This window comes from Pituophis catenifer, unplaced genomic scaffold (assembly GCF_029215685.1).
Source record: "Pituophis catenifer annectens isolate HBS135680 unplaced genomic scaffold, rPitCat1.0.hap2 SCAF_2, whole genome shotgun sequence".
Taxonomy (NCBI): domain Eukaryota; kingdom Metazoa; phylum Chordata; class Lepidosauria; order Squamata; family Colubridae; genus Pituophis; species Pituophis catenifer.
The window spans coordinates 122,467,789-122,491,190 of NW_027256882.1; the positions used below are offsets into that span (position 1 = coordinate 122,467,789).

Below are 23,402 nucleotides of genomic sequence, written 5' to 3' on the forward strand. Positions count from 1 at the left end.
TGCCGACATTGGCAACCACTAGCACACTCCACAATGTTCCCCAATGTGTGCCTGCTTACTCTCTTGTAATCTCTTCCTGTCCAATGAATATAGATATAAACATTAAATCTCTTCTGGCCAATTATCCCAGCATCATTGCAGTGAGCATTCCAAAGAGCAGGGGAATAGGGAAAAAAAATCACAATCACAGTCATCTGATTTCCCTGTTAGTGAATGCTTCACTTAGTGACAGAGTTGCCAGCCCCAATTGTGGTCGCTAAACAAGGACTACCTGTACTTCTCTGTCCCAAGAAGTATGTGGAGATGAAGCAGGGGAGAACAGCTCCTTTGGTATCAGTCTTCTCAATTAGAGGGGTTGGACTAGATGACGTCCAAGGTCCCTTCCCAGTATATTATTTTGCTGTTTGTTGTTCTCATCCTCTTCTCCCCTTCTCTATAGTATAGATGGATCATTCTTATTTTGGTCAGTGGCCGGATCAAACAGACGCATTGATAAATCCTGGCAAGGGCATTTATCTTCTTGTGGGAGCTTCATCACGGGAAGCTTTCAAGAAGAGAGCGGACTGCCATTTGTCAGAAATGGTGTAGGGTCTCCTGCTTGGGCAGGCGGGTTGGACTAGATGACCTACAAGGTCCCTTCCAACTCTGATCATCTGTATTAATTCCAAAGAATGGAAACTCCACTCCATGTGACTGGAAAACAAAAGAAGTTCCACAGACCTTCTGCTACTGGTGCCTATCACTAAAAGAAGCTTTTCCCGCTCCTCATGTCTCCTGTGAACAGAATCCATATTCTGCTTCATTGCCAAGGCAGAAATCCAGGCATATTTTTATGTTGGCATATTTTCTACCTGGCTCCTGTGCAGCAGAAAAGCATTTTAATGCTGCTATGTGGAGGAGTCCATGATTCCAGGAAAAGTCTGATACTGCATAGCACTGGGTTTTCCAATCAATATTGGCAGTTGATTTGAAAGATGCCCAGATCTGTGAACTCATTCTGACATGCACAAAGTAGACACTTTAGTACGGAAGCAGTACTAGACATCATATTCCAACGTAGCCCTTAGGAGGCCGTGTTAACCAGTATATTAGGATGATATACAGATTTTCAGAGGAAGGTTTTACGAACTTCGTGGAAGTTCTGAGCTGAAAAGAGGAAGAGTGACTGCTCATGCTCATTTCCTTTCCTCAGAAAAAGTTTGGGAGAACTTTAGACTATAATAAATAGCCGAAAGTCCCACAGCTTCCAAAGACTGAGAAAAATGTCATCACCACAGGGTATCTATAAGAGATGCGAGGAACCCGAGGAACAGGGGAAGCAGCCAAGCAAGATATTTGAAACAGCAGGTAAGTGCCACCTCTATCTGGATTCAGAAATTTTGACTTGTGCCCGTGGGGGGAGGGTTTCCGGAAAAACAGCTGTTTTCAGAGCCGAAATGGAGAGGAGCTTAGAACGGCAGCACAAACTCCTGCCAGCTGTTTAAGAACTTATTCATGAAAATGATTGCCAGTTTGGTAGAAGACCACAACTTCTTCAATAATATGAATTCTTATACTTATGGTGTCTGACAATAAGCCTCACTCACCATGATGGGACTTGCTAATGATTGGATTTGTGCGAAATTGGACTATAAACTGGAAAAAAATTGCAAAGGCACATTTTATGGGAAATGAATGGGTATCTGAGAAGAACAAGAATATTCTTTCCATTTTCACTTATTTCCAAACATTTAAACATTCCATTCATCTAGCAAATTAAAGGGATGAGGGAAGAATTCTAGCTGCTTGAGGTACATGCTTACTGAGAGTAACTGTTCTTTGCTGATACGGAGGGATAGTTCATCATATAAGCTGCTGTAACTCAGTGGAGGATCACAAGGTTTTTGCATACCAGAAAACTCTTTATTTAATGGTCTTCTAAGGCAGTGGCCCCCAATCTTTTGGAAACCAGGGACAAGTGACGTAGGAACCTGAGTGGCGTAGGAGGCTAATGCCTCCTAAGGCAGCATTTTAACATCCAGCTGCCTGCAATTACTGCGAGTTCAATTCTCACCAGGCTCAAGGTCGACTCAGCCTTCCATCCTTTCTAAAGTGGGTAAATTGAGGACCCAGTTTGTGGGGGCAATAAGCTGACTTTGTATAAATATACAAAAGTATGAAGGCTATTGCTTAACACATTGTAAACCGCCCTGAGTCTCCGGAGAGGGCGGCATATAAATCAAAGTAAAAAAGAAAAAAAGTTCTGTGACGAAATGTTTTTCTGTGGACCAGAAGGGGCATGGTTTTGCATGCTGCCTGCATCCCGCGGATGGGGCTTCGCTTGTTTGTGCAGCCTGGTTTCTGGCATGCTGTGGCCCGATGCTGGTCCATTGATCAGGGGTTGGGTTTGGGGATCCCTGTTCTAAGATATGCGGGGAGGATCCTCTGTCTTGAGCCCTGAGAGAATCAACAGTCAGTCAACTCTAGCTAACACTGAGGTAGATGGGTCAATGATCTGACCTGATGAAAGGCCTATAATCCTAACCTGAACCTGAAAACAAAGCCAATCTCTTTAAATTTATGTTCCAATTTTTGATCTGCATTTCTAACAGCAAGGAGATAGCAATCAAACCAAATCTAACATCATTAGATGTTGCCAAGCATAAGTTAGGCAACCATCTCTCTGGGATGGTTTAATTTCTATTCTTGTACTGAGTTGATGACCCCAAGTGACTCTTATAGTTCAGCAATTCTATGAAATAAGGTTTCTAAGTTTATCTTTATAAACTAGGCATAAATAATGTGAACCTCATCACATGCAAACCCACATGGTTGTATTTCCTTCAATTAACCATGGTTAAACAGCCATGGTTTGTTTACTAACTAGGTCAGTATTCTGTAGGAAACATGTAGCTGAGTTTCCTTAGAGAATATCAATTATCATATCCACAGAAGTTAACTGGCCAAAGAATGAGCTAATGAGCCTTTTTCCTTTTTTAATGTGCTACTTCTGAACTCTGCACTGGTAAGGTGGATCAAAGTAATCTCAGTTCAAATAGTCTGGCCACATCCTAAGGCAGCTTTCTATGTACTTCTGTTTCACAACAGAAAGCATCTTGAGCCTGAAACAGTATGATCCTTGTTGTGCAATGTTTCAGAAGACAATCAGTTTGTTCCCTTTCTCTGGGTCATACCAAAGATAGCTGCTTCCTGCTTTCATCAGCCTGTGATCAATTGGTCATAATCTCTTTTGCTGGATCAGCAAGATTCATAAGAACACAAGGCATTCACATGTGTTCTGGAACTAAGATGACCGGATCTACTTCATGTACTTTAAGACTTCTCATCAAGTTTAAAACGGTTTAGCTATAACAGGTTTCCCCCAAAGCATTCTAGGAACTGATGAGGTTAAAAAAATGGCATCCTAGATATTATCTTACTGCTTTCTTATTGAGAAGCAGGTCAGAAATCTTCTCTGTGTTACTCAGCTGAAAGTAGATATCATCATTTCCCTCTAAAGTTACATAGATCAGATGAAGAAAAGAGCCTAATATGGTACTTGAGAGATCAAAGAATTAATCTTTTCCTTGCCTATTTTACCTCACAGATAATGGTTTGGTACATAGGCTGATTTTTTAAAAATACTTCAGGCATTTCTAACTATTAATCAGTGGAACAAATCGCCTCCAGAAGTTGTGGAATGCTCCAACACTGGAAATTTTTAAGAAGATGTTGGATAACCATTTGTCTGAAGTGGTGTAGGGTTTCCTGCCTAAGCAGGGGGTTGGACTAGAAGACCTCCAAGGTTCCTTCCAACTCTGTTATTCTATTCTATTCTATAACAGCTGTAGCTAAAAATATATTCAAAATTTAATGTCCAGAGGTATGCAATACAAATGATGTTGCTTTTAAAAGATTCAAGGGAAAACTAGCACTTTCTTAGCAGACATTCATAACTTCTTGTAATCAATACTTTAAGTAATATTGGTGAGAGTGTGTCAGGTGATGGGAGCTGACAGATTATTGTTATAACATAAACACTCCTAGCCTGCTTGCCTCCGAATTTCATTTCTCAGGGTTCTGTGAAGAAAGAGAGACTATGAGCGCAAGACAGAAAGCATGGCAATACTCCTTTGTAACACAGAAATGATCTCTAAGATTCAGAGGGTCACCTAAAGATGCTTTTTCCAAAAGGCAACTGGACTTTCTTGTTTTTTTTCTTTGAAAACATTTTGCTTGGAACATCCAAACTTCTTGGATGAGAAATGAAACATTTTTAAAGAAAAAAATAAACCAAGAAAGTCCAGTTGCCTTTTGGAAAAAGCACCTTTGGGACAACCATAATCTTGATGATGGAGAATCTCCATAGACATTCAGAGGGCAATTGAATGTACCTAAATGACATGAGCTGAAATAAATACAGAATGCAAAATACTGTTGTTCACTGCAGATAAAGATTTTGAAAAAAATCATACTGTAGCTGACTTCCCATTCAATACCATACAGTATTTTGAAATAAAGCAACTTACCATAGCAGTTATTGATGGAGTAAATTATTTCTGATTCTGTTTAGAATCTCTCTTTCTCCTTCTGCACAGAAGCCTGGGAAATGAAATTTGTGGATGAACAGGCTAGAAATATTTATAACAATGAGAGGGCTGTCATCACTCTTATCAACAGTCATACTCCCATCAATATTATCATAGCAGTTATTGATAGAATAAATTATTCTATTTGAAAACACAAAGAATGGACTGTCTGTCTAGAGCAGGGATGTCAAACTCAAGGCCCAGGAGCCGGATCCAGCCCGTGGGGTGCTTAGGTCTGGCCCGCAGGGCCGACCTGGAAACAGTGAAGGATGGGCCTGCGGTCGCTCTGCCAGTGAAAATGGAGATCAGGTGGGCTGCGTGCGGCCTCCCCCCAGTTCTATTTTTGCTGACAGAGGGTTGCAGGAGGCTGTCACAGGCGAAAACAGAGCCATGCAGCCCTCCCAAGCTCGGTTTTCACTGGCAGAGGGTTGTATGAGGCCGTTGCAGCTGAAAACAGAGCTCAGGAGCCGGTTTTCACTGGCAGAGCGCTCAGGCCGCCATAGGCAACCCCGACACGAGTGACATTGAGCTGGCCATGCCCATCCCAGCCCCCTGAAGTCATATACAACCCTGATGTGGCCCTCAATGAAATTGAGTTTGACACCTCTGGTCGAGAGAGAGAAAGAGAGAGAGAGAGAGAGAGAGAGAGAGAGAGAGAGAGAGAGAGAGAGAGAGCAAGCATCAAAAGAACTTGTCTGGGACAACAGTGGACATTATTATATTGACTTTTTGCCTTAGAGGATTACCAGGAAATACAGTGTTAGCCATTTGGTCCATTCAAATTGATGAGTCACTAATGCTGTAGTAAGCTGTGGAGAAATAGTAATTTTCTTATTGTGCAGTTGTTTAAGAACATTTACTCTGATGTATTGTGTTTCATTTCAAAGGCAGTTTTTCCCTGTGCACATTCTCATCTCTGCCATAGTCCATTTCATATACATGATGAAGAAAGAGCCTAATGATTATAAAAGTTTATATCATGTAGGAAACCAGCTATATAAAACCATGTTTTGCTTCTATAGAGAAAAGCAAATATAAATATTATTCTAGAATGAATGGGATTTTAGCTAGTGTGTGTGAAACTTTGTGGAGTTTCTCTTCTATACCGCTGTCAAATGCTGCTTCCATGGGCTGGATGCATCACGCACTGGCCACGCCCACACCCGGTTTAGTGAAGGGAGAAAGTCGTGATACATCACATGATGATGCAGTGACAACACGAGTTTGACACCCCTGTTCTATAGTATTAATAATTAAATTCTTATCCTAGTTTTACCACTGTAGGTTTCACAAAACATATGCTTTTTGTCCACAGGTAATTTCCTGCCACAAAGCTGCCGAGGTGGTTCAGGAGTATCCCTGCCAATCATTTCTCTTGTGACCATTGTATCATTTTTGCTGTGGATCATCATTGTTGCTGTAATGGCATCAAAATGTATGTCTTCCGAGTCAAAAGCTGGTTCATCTATCTCCATTCTAAAATAGCAGATCTTGGATGTGAAGAGAAAGAAAGAGAATAGGGTGCCTTACAAATAAGTAAGGAAGATCAACCTCATAGTATTTCCCTTCAGATTTGTTAAGTCTGCATTTTCCACAATTCCCCTCCAGCTTGGGGAATTTTGGGAGGTGAGAGATGCCTGTATTAAAAAAAATTCTAGATCAGAAACAAAGTATCCCAGTTATGTTTTCAATTATATGTGCATTTGAAAATAATTTATTTTTAGAGAGTCAACTCACTAAATATATTGACTAAAACTATTACTCAGTTTTATACAAGATGAAGCTATTTTGTCACTGAAATATTTGCACAGATACTATCAGTAATTGCCATCATCTCTGGTTATTGGCCATGCTAGCTGGAATTGGTTGGATGGAGCCCAACAAAATACCTCGCTTCTAATGCAATTTATTTTGTGTTTGATGAAGTTTGGGAATAGGAGGATGAATATTTGCTTTTTGTCATTACTGAGCTCAATGTTCTGATTGAGAAAAAAAAATATTGTAGGAAATAATGTGGGGGTTTTGCTCAGGTCCCAATACAGCCTCTTGGTTATGGACATTCTTTTCCTGTCACGTGATTCCCAAGTTGAACACTTCACATGAAAGCCTTTATTTAGAACTTCATACCTGGTGGCCAATCATCATCCCTTCTCACATTTTTCTCTACAGATTGTAAAACACTTCACTCAGTGGTGGGTTGCTACCGGTTCACCCTGGATTGGGCAAACTGGTAGCGGCGGTGGGGGGAGGCTCCGTCTACCCGCCCAGATGCTTCTGCGCATGTGCAGAAGTGTTGCGCACATGCAAGTGCACACATGCAAGCATGCACGCGCGCACAATCGAACCAGTAGCAAACTAAATTGAAACCCACTACTGACTTCACTCCATAGCTAGCTATTAGTTAGAGATACTATCGGCTACTCTTTTTAATTAGTAAAGTTGAATAAAAGTTATATTAAATGAAAACATTGTCCTTTTCTTAGTGAGCCTTGTGTCTTCCTCCACAGATGCATCTTATTCATTGGCACTTCAGATTCTTTTTAAGTGTTGCTCAGATTCTCTTTTGTTTGTCACCCCTTCATCTTTACCTCTTGTTCCTCCTAATTGTAGAAGGAATTATCACCTCCATGCTAGCAAGACAATGAAAATCTGAAATACAGACTAAGAAATACCAGTACTTGAACTGGAAAAATTTGGTCAATAATTATGCCTTTTTATTATAACAATCTTTATATAAGACAGTGGACTGATAATAAGCAGTACAGATTTATCCCTTCAGAGGACAACCATTTGAAACATGTCAGAAACTTATATTATTTTCTGTTATAGGCTGGAGATCATTCCTCTTTAACTTTCCTAGGAAGCCACAATCTACTGCTGTCCATGCTAATGAGGCTGTCTATCTCTCTCAGTGAAAATCAAACTAATTCATTTCAAATTGCCTAGTCTTGGCCAGGTTAAACATTTCACATAAATTGCAATGTAATTGGTTTGGCTCACTAAGTAGTGCATATCCAGCTACTGTAAATTGTAAAGGATGATTTGTGGTTTAGCATATAATTGTTGTACTAATCTGGACAGTTATGGTTCATCCAGGAAACCATGGTTTGATGCAATGTCTGAATTCAGTCTCCCTATTCCTTCAGATTCTAAGATTTCCAAGGAACTAGAAGAGCTGCGTTTGAATCAATCTTTGCTGACTGAAAATGGTAATAATTCCATATTGTTGTTCCAAACAGTTATATATATTGTAATTTCTATCTCAATTACAAAAATAAGTTTTTAAAAGAACAATAATTGAAATAGCTAACCAGCCACATTCACGTGTGCAGAAATGTTTTGTAAGTAACTGCAAAAGTAGACTTACATGAGAGGAGAAAGTTGCAAATAGACAGTCTTTTCCTATATTTCATCACTGAGTTCCAGAAAAACAATGAAAAAATATAATACAATCTGCTTTGCTGTAGGCAGTGTAGACTTCTGTAGCCGGAGAGCCTTCAAGATGTATGGATTTCAACAATGAGAATTCCCTAGCCCATATTCTAGAAATTGCGATCTGGATGATATTCGGCTTATCAAAGGCTATCTTAAGGTAGCCAACCAAGTTTCATAGTGATAATAGTAACTAGAATACAACTGAAATGCAGCATTTCACAAAGCATTCATATATTTTCCTATTTCTTGGTAAGATATATTGATCAGAGACGAATGATCATCATTTTGATGAGTCTGGAAAGTGGACATTTCCAATTCTGAATTCATTGAGGTGTATACACATACTACTTAAACAAGCTAACGGTAAATTTATGTTGAGATTTCTAGAATAGGCTAGCTTTTCTATATATCCATCCTATTCTACTATCATAAGTTTGTTAGGCCTGAACCAGGATCTCTCCAGATACGATTGCCTTTACTGAGAAAAAAAATCTCCCATAAGCATTCAGTTTCTTGTTTTGATAAATCATTACTACCCTTATTACAAAGGACTTAATATCTTTATAGAAAAAGGTCTGGGTCTTTTGGGAAAATTTTCGAGTGAGGTTGGGTCTATAAATTCCTGAAGCTGCTGAAGCTAAACCTGACCATGTAGAGGTTTAAAATGGGATAGCTGTCTTATAATTTCCAGTCAATCCATATATTGTACATTATCTGGCTGGCAAAACATTAGACTTTGAACTAGGTCCCTCAGGCTAATATTCTGTCTTTCTAGGTCTCAAATCAGACAAGCAGTTGCAGCAGTTCCATTCCACCCATGCTGCTCAAGGTATGCATTAGCTTCATCTTGTGTCTGATATCCCAACTGATGTTTTGCATTGCTTCTTTCCTTCCTTGTGCCAAGCATTCTTGAGTTGTTTATTTTTGTTCTCCCAACTATCACAACATGTTGTTTTGGCTGCTGGCAACCATATTTTGTTCCGTGTCTGGGGGAGAGGATCAACAATTCAAGATGGTGCCATGACCATACAATCAAAGACATATAACCACTATCTTAACCCTTTTTTTGTCTCCTTTATCCTATTGAATGCTTGGCTGATTATCTGCTCTTAGGAGAAAATGATTAATGGTCCAATTGAATGAATTAATAAAGCAATTTGTCAATGGGAGTTCCTGCCCATTTAGGATGGGGGGGAGGGGTGTTTCTTTTCTGGAGAGTAGGAAATTGGCTTATTGGAGCAGGTCTGAGACTAGTACTCTTCAAGGATTGCTGGGAGGGAGAAAAAAAAGTCATTCATATTTTTAAACTTGGGACATAGAGAAACATCTGCATTGTTGTTCTGGGGAATTTTAAGCAGAATTTACAATTGTGTTGCTTATTACAGGAGTGTGTTTCCACCGTGGTCTTGACATTTAATTTTAAATCGAACCACTATAACCTAATCCCGTAGCACCTCCTATTTCTTCCTGCGTAGGGAAATACAGAGGTATTAAAAATGCCTTTTCTCCCAAAGTAGCAATTGCAATTTACTGTGTCTTTTCTTTTTCCAGAATCAGTACTAAATAACAGCCTTAAAAAGCTGGAGAATGATCACAATGACCTGAAAAAGAATGGTAAGTGGTCTTTATAGGCAGATATGGGCTTAATTCTAGTGAGAAAGGAAGATAAGGCAGATACATGAGCTTGCTAATAGGGAATTTCATTAATAAGATTTACTTTGAATTGTTCCAGATTGAAAACTGAGTCAGTCTAAGTTCCTAGATCCTGTGCATTGTATCTCTATTGTTTTTCTTTATGAAGGATTCTTTTGACAACTTTCCCTATCAAGGATGGTCCTATATTAAAGTGAGGGAGTGGGTGATTGATCATGGGGGGGGGGACGACACATCAGCATCAACAGTCCATCAATTCCTCTCCCTGTCCTCTTGTGTTAGAAAGCAGTTGTGTGAATATTTCATTTATTCAGACATGTTTACAAGGAACACTTTTCAAAAAAGCATTTTGGCCAAAAGTAAGGAGTCATATTCTGATCATTGACCAGGAAATTAATGGCATCTTCAGCAAAGTAGGATTTTTCCCCCCTGGCAATTTATAAGTTTTCCAGGCCAATAAGAAAGTAAATATGGAAAACAAACAAACAAACAAACAAACAAACAAACAAACAAACAAACAAATAATTGGAAAGCACTCATGAAAGATGGAATAAATTGGTCAAAGGATGTTAATTTTTCTGGGTTTCTTAAATATGTGTTATAAAAGAGTTAGCAACTGAATAAACAAGAAACTGTTCAGTGTTAAATGTCATCTAGATATATTGGAATTAGAGTATCAGTATTGTATTGGTTGAAAGTCCAACAACTTTGGTTTCAGCACAGCTGGAAAAGTCCCAATGGACAAAGGCTGAATTATCACCAACAGCATATACTGCAGAGGTGAATTTAACAGATAGAATAATGATATTTTTCCCTTTTTCCATGCCTGCATATAAACATCTTTACATGTAGAAAATGGCAAGAAAGAAAACATAAAATGAAAACCATTTTGCATGCTTTCCCAGTGTTGATGAGAGGAAATGTATGGAAAGCAATAAGATTACTCAGTAACTAAACCAGGAGTTCTCAGAATTGGTGGTACTATAATCTCCAAACATAAGAAATGAATCTTTGTAACTTCCACTTAAATAAAACTAACAAATTCATGCACATTAGGGTTGGGCAAAAATGATTTCAAAAATGATTTTTAATCTATATATCAAATAATGATACAACCTTGCACATTTATAATTTTTTCACTGAAAATAAATAAACCAAAACTTTATGTTTAATAGGAATGATAAGCTTACTTAGTTTTGCATAATTGCTAAAATTTATGGAGTGGGAGTTGAGACAGTCACTCTAATTTTTCATTACACATTTATTTTGGATTCACATAGTGTGATTCGAATCACGACAGTGATTCAATTTTGAATGTGTGTGCTATTGGATTTCTGATCCCAAAGATGGTGCTGGGTCAGAAGCTACTCCGGACTTCATTTTGACAAGATGGTTTTGGCAAGATGATTTTCCAGCCATAGTGAAAGCAAGTTCTGCCAGAAATCCATCTTTGCATTCATGGAAAGATGGAAGATGGAAAATTCTTCCAGCCATACATTTCAGTGACAGGAAAAATGGTTTTAGACTTATCTTTTCTTGAGTATGCCATATGACCTTTATATATGTATGTGTGAAAAGACAAACAGAGGTAGATGCAAGCATTTCATATTGACTCATCAGGACCTACATTACAATAACACAGTTAAAATCAGCCTCAAATATAAGATCTAACAAGAGCATTAATTAAGCCTATAAAGTATGCAGGAAAGTAACCAATGGCAAGACTTATGCCCACGGGAGGCGTAGATTGACATAAAGCCATTTCTGCACACACAAGTGGAGCTTCAAACAGTTAATGGCAACTGCCTCAGCAAAACGCAGGGAACGAGAGTTCCTGCGTCACAGTACAATTTTAAGCGCAGAATTTTGATCCACCTGGTGACCTGTAGCTAGTAAGTGTCTTGCAATGGCCAAAGAAGGCATTTTATGGCCATGATTTGCTGCTGTTGTTGGATTACTCAAGGCTGTTTGGACCCATTTCAAAAGATGCTCCTTTATTCTGAAAGCCAAACACCTATCAGTTCTGCCGATGTAATTGTCTCTGCAATTACAAACAAATTGGTAAATACAATGAGTTTTGGCGCTGATAGGTTGTGCTTCCTTTATTAGGGGCAGCGGTAGCCTCTGGGTTTGATTTAGAAATTTATTATTTCTTTCTTCAAATTCTCCTCTGTATCAGTATATCAGTGGCTAACCTTCTCCAATCCAGTGCCTACCAGATGTCTTGGAACTGAAACTCTTCAATGATTCTGTCAATAGGACATGATAGGTATAGGAGTTTCAACATACTGTATCTGAAAAATACAGATTGGGAAAAGTAATGTTATATATCAAGTTTTATTTCCATTTAATTGTTTTCCTGTAAATTTGTACTTTTAGTGAATGAAAAGATAAAAGCGATAACGATTCAAAGTGGTGGAAATGCGAAGACAGTCATTGATTTAATCAATGCAGTCTATCAGATTAATGGTAAGATACAATTCCTCTGTCTGTCGATTCATAAGATGTTACTCCTTCAGAGTTAAGCACTCAATCTTGTTGTAATTGAGGCTGTGTTGAGGAAAGCTTATGTTTGATACTCTGTTTCCCCCCAAATAAGACATCCCCTGATAATAAGCTCAATCGGGCTTTTGAGCGCATGGCAATAAGGCCAAGCGCTTATTTCAGGGTTCAAAAAAATATAAGACAGAGCCTTATTTTCGGGAAAACACGGTACTAGGCTGATGACGTTTGAATTAAACAATACAAGTACAAATGAAAGTTCTGCTACAAGTTTTGAACTGTAGCCCAATTTTACCACATGCCTCAAAGCATTGGTTATAGTACTATATATTATTAAGCATATTCTCTGGAGATTTAAATGGGATAGATACAAATTAATATATTTGGTTCCAGGTTCTGATCAGGGCCTCAGTCAAACTACCCATAGAACCTAAGGGGAAAAAAAATAATAATAATCCACCCTGGAATCCCCAAGTCAAGTGTGGTGGACCAAGATAGTTTCCCCTGGCCACATTGTGGCAGCAGCATTGATAAGATGAAAAAGGTGATAAGAGAATGATCTGATTATGGCAAAGGACTGGTGGTGAGATCTTCCATTCCCAGATTGCGACTGCTCTGGGATACAAACCACGTCTAATGCACAGTGCTGAGTGTGTATGTTAGGCTCTTGGAGACTTAGGTCAAGCCCAGGATTGCCCTGGTGGTGAGGAACTCTTGGACTGACCCCACACTTCATGCCATCTGGGGGCAGATCAAAGTCCCAAGAGCTATAAGCCATCTGGCAATCAAAAAATGTAGCAGTTTGGGTAGGGATATTGTTGGGCAACAGGGAGGCCAGTATGGCAGCTACAACCATAGGGCCAGTGTTGAAATGTAAAATTTGTTACTACTGGTTCTGTGGGTGTGCTTTAGTGGGGGGGTAATGTGACTGGGTGGGCATGGCCAACTTTTTTTTTAATTTTAAAAGCATTTTTTCTACAACCTCTTTGGCTGAAGAGGTTGTAAAAACAATGCTTTTAAAAGGCTCTGACGATCCCATTTGAATTGCCTGATTCAGAGGCTTTTGTTTTCTTTTAAAAGCATTTATTTTTGCTTTTAAAAGAAAAAAAAAGCCTCTGATGATCAGGCAACTCAGCTGGGATCGTCAGAGCCTTTTAAAAGCATTGTTTTTACAACCTCTTCAGCCAAAGAGGTTGTAGAAAAAATGCTTTTAAAAAGCTCTGACGATCCCTGCTGAGCCGCGCGATCATCAGAGGCTTTTTTTTTTTACTTTTAAAAGCATTTGTAGAAAAAAATGCTTTTAAAAGTTAAAAAAAAGCCTCTGATGATCGCGCGGCTCAGCCGGGCATGAGGGTGGGGCAGGGATTTCTGCTATTGGTTCTCCGAATCACCCACCGCCATCGCTACCGGATCGGGCGATCCAGTCCGAACCGAGAGCATTTCACCCCTCCTTAGAGCCAATTTTAACCAGGAGGTCTCATGTCGGATTATCTGCAGAGCAGAACATCTGAAAGCCATTAAGTTTTTTTAAAAAAAACTGCAAATACAGTTTTGCAGTTTTTGCCAGTCAGGACCTGGGCCTAGACTTCATTTTCAAGACTGTATAGACTGTTTAGGCAGGATCAAATTATCACAAGCATTAATAATATTGGTTTAATGATTAAAAGCAACTCTAGAATATGTGATTATCTGTCTTTAAATATCTACAACTGTTTTATAGCTTCAGGCTGCCAGATATGTCCAAAAGGTTGGCTGTTGAACAGAGAAAAATGCTACTATTTCAATATGGGGAGTCAAGCCTGGTCTCAAGCTGAGAAGAAATGCGAGGATAATGGAAGCAAACTGGTTATCATTGATGATTGGGTTGAGCAGGTAATAAGCTGCTCCTGTTTAATAATCAAACATTTCCCACTTCTCAAACTTAAACCACACACATTGACTTGAAGAGCATGTTTGTGGGAAGGAAACTTCAGCTCTCGAGAATTGAACAGTGGTGCCATATTGGCTCTAATTATGAAGCTATTAGAGGGAAGGAAGAAGGAGAAGGGGAAAACTTGCAGGGGCCACCTGCTTCAGTAGAGAACAAGGGTCAGATGTCTCCTTCACATCTGAAAAGAGAGATGGTGGAGAGGGATGTGCAGTCCAGGAACAGGATTCCATATCTATATGCTCCATTTGACCTGTTGTTTCTCTGGGAGGGAGCTAGTTTTAGTCTATCATAAGAGAGGCTGTTGAGCTACTGGCTACTGGCCCTTTGCTTGTCTGTGAGGAAATATCCTGAACTGCTTCTCTGGGCAAGGTACAAAATGGTCTCTTGAACTCTCTTCCCATCTCTGCTCATAGTCAATATTAATATGCTGGTGATGAAGGTAAATGATATGCAGCTCCCCTTTAGAGGATACATTTTTGCAATTCCCGGGAAAGGTGATAACCCCATTCACAAATTCATCTGCATTTTCTGCATTTCCTGCGTCGGATGAGGAGAGCACATCTTTCTCCTTCTGTCCTGGCCACTTTTTACAGAGGCACAATTGAGAGTGTTCTAACAAACTGCATCACTGTTTAGTTTGGTGACAGCAGTGCCTCAGATAGAAAGTCCATACAGAGAGTGGTAAGGACAGCCGAGAAGATTATAGGAAGCTCATTTCCTGTTATTCAGGATACTGTTTATAAACGCCATGTGCTTAGAGCGCAAAGCATTGTTAGAGATCCCACACACCCACTTTACGGTCTGTTTCTGTTCTTCCCCATTGGGAGGAGGTTTCAAAATATTTCTAGCATGACTACCAGATTCTGTAACAGCTTTGTTCCCTTTGCCATCCATCTGGTAAACTTGCAAGATTTGTTTTTCTTGCCATGTACATGTATACATCTGGACTAGACTGTTGTTTCTCTGTCATATAATATATGTGGGTATATGCATACTTTTGTATTTATTTATTTATTTATTTAGTCATGTTTATGTAGTGTATATTGCAGGTGGTGACCCTTTAAGAGCTGTACACAACAAAAATTCATTTTAATCTTTGCCGATTAGTGTACATTGAAAGTGATAAAGTTATTCTAAATTCTAAGTTCTTTCTTCTCTACACTCCTATGTTGTTATATAGAATAGAATAGAATAGAATAGAATAGAACAGAACAGAACAGAACAGAACAGAACAGAACAGAACAGAGTTGGAAGGGAGCTTGGAGGTCTTCTAGCCCAATCCCCTGCTTAAAACTTCCAGTGTTGGAGCATTTACAACTTCTGGACAAGTTGTTCCACTGATTAATTGTTCTAACTATTAGGAAATTTGAGAGGTTCCTAAAAAACGAGTGGGTCAATCTATTTTCCAAAGCACCAAAAGGCACGGCAAGAAACAATGGATGGAAATTAACCAAATAATAGAATCAGAATCAGAATCAGAATCAGAATCAGAATTAGAATCAGAATCAGAATCAGAATCAGAATCAGAATTAGAATTCTTTATTGGCCAAGTGTAATTGGACACACACAAGGAATGTGTCCAATAATTATAATTATGAAGTTCCAAACCTTGCAGAGGCAAAGAAAGTATACGGTGTACATTTATTTTATTACATACATGACAATAGAAAGTATCACAGGAGGTATTTCTCCAGTGCCCCAATTACTTTACGTGGCCGATCCTTTTTATATGCCTCCAGATGACTGGAAAGCATTTGGTTGTAAATGATATAGGACAACAAGTCACAAGTCATTATAAACCCCTGTGTAAGGTTCTCAGCTGAGGTAACTGATCATATTTTGGGCTATTCCTCACAACCCAGTTAAAAAACTAGACATATACATATTTATTGTTGCCATTATTACTATCTTGTTTCTTTATCCTGTGTTTAGGCTTGCTGTCAAATGATAGTACAGCTAATCCTTGACTTACAACCATAACTGGGCCCAACATTTCTGTTGCTAGGCAAGATAGTGTTAAGTGAGTTTTGCTCCATGATCTTACAATCTTTCTTGCCACAGTTTTTAAGTGAACCACTCAATTGTTAAGTTAGTAACATGGTTGTTAAATGAATCTGGCTTCCCCATTCACTTCGCTTGTCAGAACGTCACAATAGGTGATCACATGATCCCTCTCACTGCAACCTTCATAAATATATGCCAGTTGCCAAGCATCTGAATTTTGGTCACATGACCATGGGGATTCTTCAACAGTCATAAGTGTGAAAAACGGTGATATGTTTTTTCAATGCTGTTGTAACAATTTGAAACAAATTGTTGTAAGTCAAGGACTACCGTATGTATATCCTGATTTTAGGTATACAGGATATATTAAGCACAACTATTGGTTAACTTCTCCAGCTTCTCTGCTCTTCTCATTTCTTGATGTCACCAAATGACAGGAAACACTGTTGTGATTGGTACATGTGTTTTAGAGAACACGAAATCCATTCTTTCAAAACACACTCCCTTGATATGTGCCCAAACAAAAGGGATAGACAGTTTTAAATTATTAAAACTGGTTGACTCAGCCTTCCATCCTTTCTAAGGTAGGTGAAATGAGGACCCAGTTTGTGGGGGCAATAAGCTGACTTTGTATAAAATATACAAAAGAATGAAGGCTATTGCTTAACGCATTGTAAGCCGCCCTGAGTCTCCGGAGAAGGGCGGCATATAAATCAAATTAAAAAAAAAAAAAATTATACTCCTAGGTGCATTCAGATTCAGATGATCTGCATATGGTTTGCACAACTGGTTGACCAGTTTTGGAAAACAATTGGACAGTTCATAAGACAGAACAATTGGCCTATTTCGTGTGGTATATTATAGCTGAACTAATTAAACTGGCTTATATTTCAGGATTTTCTTACGTCACATATAAATGAAAAGACGTTCTGGATTGGTCTAAGTGATATTAACAATGAAAACAACTTTGTTTGGGTAGACAATAATTCTCCATCATTTACGTAAGTCTCTGTTAAAATCTTCTCTTTTTTTCTCATTTGTTTATAAATGCTAGGAAATTTCTACAGTAGACTTTCAAACTAGGCAATCAGCCTCCCTCTTTCAACATACTTTTATCTGACTGCAGGTAGTCCTCAACTCACAACCACAATTGAGCCCAAAATTTATGTTGTTAAGTGAGAAATTTGTTAAGTGAGTTTTGCCCCATTTTACAACTTTTCTGATTGTTTTATCTTTTCTTGTTACGGGCAGACCTTCAGCACTTTGATTTTCAGTTTTGTTTTTCCTTTGTTTTTGTCAGGTGATTGTGATGGTGGTTAGAACTGCCAATATGCAACCAGGGCCCTGTTTTGTGCTGGTTTCATTCATTGATAATGTGCTGATATATATATGCGGTCTACTGGGTCATCCACTATCATCAGATAGGCCATTTTCTGGCTCTTTCTTTTGCTGTTTCTATCCTGCTGCAAGGTTATTGGAGACCCATGTGTTACACTGTTAGCGAAGACATGCTGCATAGGCACACGCAGAAAAAAAATGCTGCTTCTTGTAGAAGTGTGCCTGCATGTACCTTTATCTCTCCCACTTCTGTGCTTTCTGAAGCATTTTCTGCCCACATGTTGCTGCAATAATGGAGAATATAGGTAGCTTAGGTTGAGTTGTTGGATTCTTGATGCTTGTTCAGCAATTTATCAGTGCTGACTAATTAATTTTGCAATTTATATAATTCTTTGAATTTCTAACTGCAGCCGCTGGCGGACAGGAGAACCTAATAATAGTGGACATGGGCAAGACTGTGTAGTGATGAGTTCTGGTGGCCAATGGGAAGATCGTCAATGTGGAAAAAGTGTGGATGGCTGGATTTGTGAAAAGCCCTGGAAGTGCTAATTGTAGCCAATAAGAGCAAGACTCAACATTCAGCATTCCTAACACCTGTGTATTATTTTGAATTTTGTTATTTTTATTGTCTTTTATTGATTTGCTATATTTTGTTTTACTGAGAACTATAAATATATGGTACAGCATAACTATTTTAGTAAATAAAATAGTACATAATATATTAGAAAAAGAAATATCCCCCGGTCTATCTATTATATAGAACATCAAATTTCAGAAATGAACGATAATCCACAAAATCCACTTAAATGAGAATGAGAGTTAATCAGTTTACCTTCAGGCCTGCCTATTGCTTTATCATTTGAATGGCATGAAATCAATGAAGCAGGTTTGACAATAGATGGCAATGATAGTATTCTGTAACAAATACAAAATTTCAGTGTTTTTGGTTTTAATCTTTACTCCAGGTGGAGCAACTCCACACCCCCTGCCTTGCTTCATCCTCCACCACCACCCACTGTCTTGCTACGTTCCTCTTCATTCTTTGCCACTTGCTCGCCGCCGTAACGGAGGTCGCTCACCGCCTGCAATGCCCATCTCTTATCATCCTGCTCCATTACGGTGGCGAGCAAATAGAAGAAGTGGTGAAGAATGAAGACAAACGAAGCAAGGGGTGGAGGACGAAGCAGTGTAGGACACCATGGAGAGCATGGCTGATGCCACTGCCATGAGGTGGGGACTTGGTACAGAATAATTCATGATACTGAAAATGCTTGAGAAGTTGAAGGCATTAGGACTGCAGTTTCGGATTCAAATTGGTACAGAACTTTTTTTATCTATAATGTGCAAATCTACACAATAATAAAATTTAAGAAAAAATGAAACACTGATTTGGGCTGTATTTTTGCATTCTCTATTCCTCAATTCACTGCAAATTCTTCTCCTTGACCAGGTCCCTTTGGAGTACAGTGCATAATGTCCTAGAAACTCTCTTTTTAAAGATGAAATGTTTGCTGTCCTGTTTGCAAGCTCAGTGAAGGAGCTTTGCTAAATAGAAAATTGTTCTTCACCAATCTCTTCCTTCTAACAAGCACTCAATGAAGTTGTGTTGCTCCAGCCTCACAACTGTTTCTCATCCTTGCATATTTTGAAATCACTCCTGCCATTAACAGTCATAACAGAGCATGAATGAAACAGGCTTTACTCAACAGTTGTGTTAACCCAAAAGAACATGGACAACCTTGTATGATGAAGACAGGCCTGGAACTCCATTGTGCATATGCCTCATGAAAAATTATAATAGCGGCAAGTTTAAATGCTCATATAGTTTAGCTCCAAGAATCTCTTGCAGGAAGTGCATTTACGTTCTACTGAATAAACAAAAAGAGGTAATATGAATGGACACTAGTTGGCAAGTAAGGTATCAGTCAGAATGCAGTTTGGCCTGTTTCTGCAGTTGCAAGCAGGGCTGGGGGTGGGGGGGTTTGCGCAGCGAGCTGCAAGGCCGGCGCAGCTTCTGGCATTGTGGGCGGGGGGTTGGAGGGGTAGCACAGGCAGGTGAACAGAGGTGGCACGTGGCTTAGGGGAGCCCCGCCATTGCCACTCCAGCCTGACACCTAACAGGCAGGTTGGCTGTGCAACCTTCCCCCCAGCCCCTCCTGCAATTGCAGAAGCAGCACCGGCCTTGCCACTTGCCTGCACAACCCCCCCAGCCCCTCCGCTCACAACACTAGAAGAAGTGCTGGCCTTGCCTTTGCCTGCATGACCCCCCCAGCCCCTGCCCTCAGCATCAGAAGCCATACCCACCTTGCTCCTCCTCCTCTCTTTTGTTGGAGCTGATTGAGTTGCAAGCCAAGCTGCAACCATAGCTGGCTGGAGAATTCTGGGAGTTGAAGTCCACAAGTCTTAAAGCTGCCAGGTTTGAACACCTCTGGTCTATGTGAAGCCCCCTTGAGGCACCCCTCCCTTCCTTCCTGGTGTCCCCCAACACACTCTCACCTGTCTGCCCCCCAGTAGCCCCTGAGGTTGCTACTCCCCCTTCTTCCGCTCCTGGTGACAGAACTGCAAGGCCCCAAAACTTGTGGCACAGCTGTAGTACTTTTTTAAAAAATCTTGTATCGCATGCTGCGCCCACAGCACCATTGCTTCTGCCTGCCACCCGATTGTCTGGGAGCTATTTGTCCCATGCAGCCAAAGGCCTGGGTCAAACAGTGTTTGGGTGAATGGGCAGGGACAAAAGGGGAGAGGTGGAGGGCCATTGGCCCATTGGCGGTGGAGAATGACCCAGTAGGGCCAGTGGAGGAGGAAAGATGGCTGTAAATGGGCTGAGGTGGGTAGCTGGGGGCAAAGGAGGAATGGCTAAGGGTCTGTGTCTAAACATCCCATTCCGTGCTTCCAGTATCCCAACTGCAATCAAAACTTTTACTCTTAAAAAAAGAATTTAAAAATCCCTTCAGTCAAGCTTAATTCCTGTGACTACTATCTAAAAGAAGCAACAAATCTGAATAGTATCTTCATTATTTCAGTAAGATTTAAGAACTGCTAGGGAATAGCTTATTGCACCATGTGGAAGGCACGGAAAAATATTTACAATGTTTTCAGCTCCACTAAAGGATGTGCACTGGATATTTTAAGAGCATTGTACAAGTGCAACGTTCTTCTAGCAAAGCACCGGGGACTAGATTTCACAGCACTGAATTGGAATTTCAGACCAAGCTGCATTGGGAGCAAAGCAAAAAGTTGAGTAAATAATAATGTGCAGTTTTAAAAGTTATAAATGAAGCGCCAAGAGTATTGATCTTTTCTTCCTTATAAAATCTCTTGAACATGAATCTCTAGAAAATAAAGTACTTGCTCAAAACTGAAGGTTAACAGGCTTTCCCATGGGCTAAATCCCACAACTCACTGCTCAGTGAGTTTAAGATTGACAAAATTAAAAAAAACCAAGGTTGTGCATTCAGTAGCGCTTTGTACTGTAATAAGAGTAGGATCCCCAATGCAGACGCTCCGGTGCAATTTTTACCCCAACCACAGAAACCTCTTTATGTGTGGACTTCAATTCACAGAATTATTAGCGATTACTATGCTCTGTCCTGACTGGAGAATTCCAGGAGTTAAAATCTACAGATCTGGAAGTTGCCTAGTTTGAGAAACACTAGTCGAGCAATTGCGTGAGTGGACATGAGGGAAGAATAGCTTGGTTAGATGAGTGAGCTGAGCAAACAGAATGCTTTCATGACCATCTGGATGCCAGTATGGTCCGTTGTTACCATATCCTGTTTTAATATCCAGGCCTTTTGTTGAGGACTTCATAGACAGGGTTTTTTTTAAAAAAAAATATTGGAACATCTTAAAAATTAATGTTGAGCTATTCTGTTGAACTACAGCTCCACAAAAGCTGTAATTCAACATTGCCACCATAATTTACAATTCATTGCATGAGAGTGGAAAAGAGGAAAGGATATACAGCAGCTGGTAGTCTCGGTGGCATCCAGTTTCAATCCATTAGTAGTAGTTGATCCAGATCAGAACAACTTTCATAGAAGAACTGAGATTTCTTGGGTAGAAAGGTGCTTTCCCTTTGTTCTCACGCCCTGAAGACAGTGCAGTTATAGATCAAAGCTGCTCCACATATTGATTCAGAATTTGAAAGTTCCATGGAGTAGAAATCTGATAGTAATTAATGAGAGGTACAGAGTATAGACTTTTTAAAAATAGCCCTTGCTGCTGTGAAAGTTATTAAAAATTCTGGGATTAAATGAACTATTTAATTTAAGGGAGAGAGGGAGGGAAGAGAAGTCTCCTTTAAACTGAGTTACAGATTTCACCTCTGCATTTTGCCCTCCAGAGCTGCTGCATCTGCAATTCTTTTTATTTCAAATGTTCTGCAGGAGATGCAGATTGCTCAGCGCCTCACAAAGGAACAGCAAAACCTGACAAAGGCAGGATGCATGCAATCTGCAGATGCATGCAGACAAGAAAATGTCAAAATTGCAGAAGAGGATTTGGTGTGTCTTCCAATGGAATTTTTTTTCTTCCCTTTCACCCTCCAAAAAAACTAAATTCAGTTGCCTCCCCCACCCCCCCAGTAATTCGGCAAATTAACCTGGAGGACTTTTGTCTGCATTTTAACTGCATCAGTGAACATTCGTTCTGCATCCCATTGACTGCTACTTGTGCTGGAGCCCCTCTGCCTTCCCCCAGGAGTATGTTTTATTCTAAGACAGATTCACCTCTGCCTGTAATGATGGATAGGGAAGAAGCACCAAAGATATTTCGGAGTCTAGGTACAAGGGGAAATAATTGGAATATCTGATTAATTTGAAAGACTGAACAGAATCAGAAAAACTATGAAAAATCAGGTCCTCATCACTCTCCAAAAATCTCTCTTATTTCTTCCTTAATCCTTGAAAGTGAAGCCAGATAGGGATACGATGGAATTGAGATTTTGTAATATGCTTCTAGATATAGTTGGGAATTTTGATAGATCCTGGAGGAAGGGTTTCCTTGAAAGAAGAATTTCTCCCCAGATAACTTATTAGAATCTAATTTAATTAAATTACTAATATATTTCCATGCCAATATACAGATTGAACCTTCTTTCTTGGACAAGTGAAACAGTTTCTACATAAATTCTTTTATACTTTTCCTAATCATAGTCTAATTATATGCCTATTAAATCATGTCTTATGTTTGATAGGTGGTTATGAACAAATAATATGAGATAACATTGTTTTCTTTTCCAGATTGTAAAATATTGTTCTGTCCATGGATGGATATTTATCAATATATAACATTTTTGAGTCAGATTGATTAAAACAAACCCAATTTATGAAACTTCTGCATGTCTTTTCTCTTTCTTTTTTCAACTTTTTGTCCATTTCTAGAAGTTTTCTCTCTAAGAAACACATAATTTATTAATAGTGTTGATAATTTCCATATTATGGTCTTTGCTAGCTGATTTTCACCGACTATGTATAATTGAATACTCAGTAAAAATATATATCTTCATCAGTCTCTTCTTACAAAAGTCTTTTGCATTTTATTCAGTATCTATATGTTGAGTTGTTGTTTCTTGAAGATTATATGCACTTAATCTTCTTGAAGATTATATGTACTTGATTTTCCAAGTTTTCCCCCAAAATCTTTCCAAATTAGGAAAATTATATTTATCTCTGGCCCCAAAAAAGAAAAAAGGAGTAGTGATTTACGTAAAAGAAAAAATACAATCTAAACTAGTCTATACCGATGAGCAAGGTAGAGTGGTGATGGTTGAATTAGAAATAGGAAAGAGGAAAATGTTAATTGTAGGGATTTATGCACCTAACCAAAAACTACAGGTTTTTTTTAAAGACCTACATAAAAAACTAGCAGAATTAGAATATGATGATATTTGTGTAATAGGGGATTATAATGCAATAGTAAATGCAAAGAAAGACTATAAAACTGAGAAAAAAAAACAAAAGAAAAAAGAA

At 39.2% G+C, this 23,402-nt stretch overlaps 1 protein-coding gene across 1 annotated transcript; it reads left to right on the forward strand.

The window, feature by feature from the left end:
• Nucleotides 1–1,262: 1,262 nt before the first annotated feature.
• Nucleotides 1,263–18,182, forward strand: LOC139310265 (low affinity immunoglobulin epsilon Fc receptor-like). The gene is made up of 9 exons (XM_070934424.1): nucleotides 1,263–1,347; nucleotides 5,884–6,003; nucleotides 7,715–7,777; nucleotides 8,779–8,832; nucleotides 9,555–9,617; nucleotides 12,036–12,125; nucleotides 13,879–14,030; nucleotides 16,987–17,093; nucleotides 17,841–18,182. Exons 1-9 carry the CDS (start codon nucleotides 1,263–1,265, stop codon nucleotides 17,977–17,979), a joined length of 873 nt encoding a protein of 290 aa, XP_070790525.1. The 3' UTR covers nucleotides 17,980–18,182.
• Nucleotides 18,183–23,402: the final 5,220 nt, after the last annotated feature.

Excerpts from the sequence above, each read along its gene's own strand:
- LOC139310265 (XM_070934424.1), top strand. The coding sequence starts at position 1,263 with ATGTCATCACCACAGGGTATCTATAAGAGATGCGAGGAACCCGAGGAA. Across the intron at positions 1,348-5,883 it reads CAAGATATTTGAAACAGCAG|GTAATTTCCTGCCACAAAGC; the intron begins GTAAGTGCCACC and ends TTTTGTCCACAG. Across the intron at positions 9,618-12,035 it reads CAATGACCTGAAAAAGAATG|TGAATGAAAAGATAAAAGCG; the intron begins GTAAGTGGTCTT and ends TTGTACTTTTAG.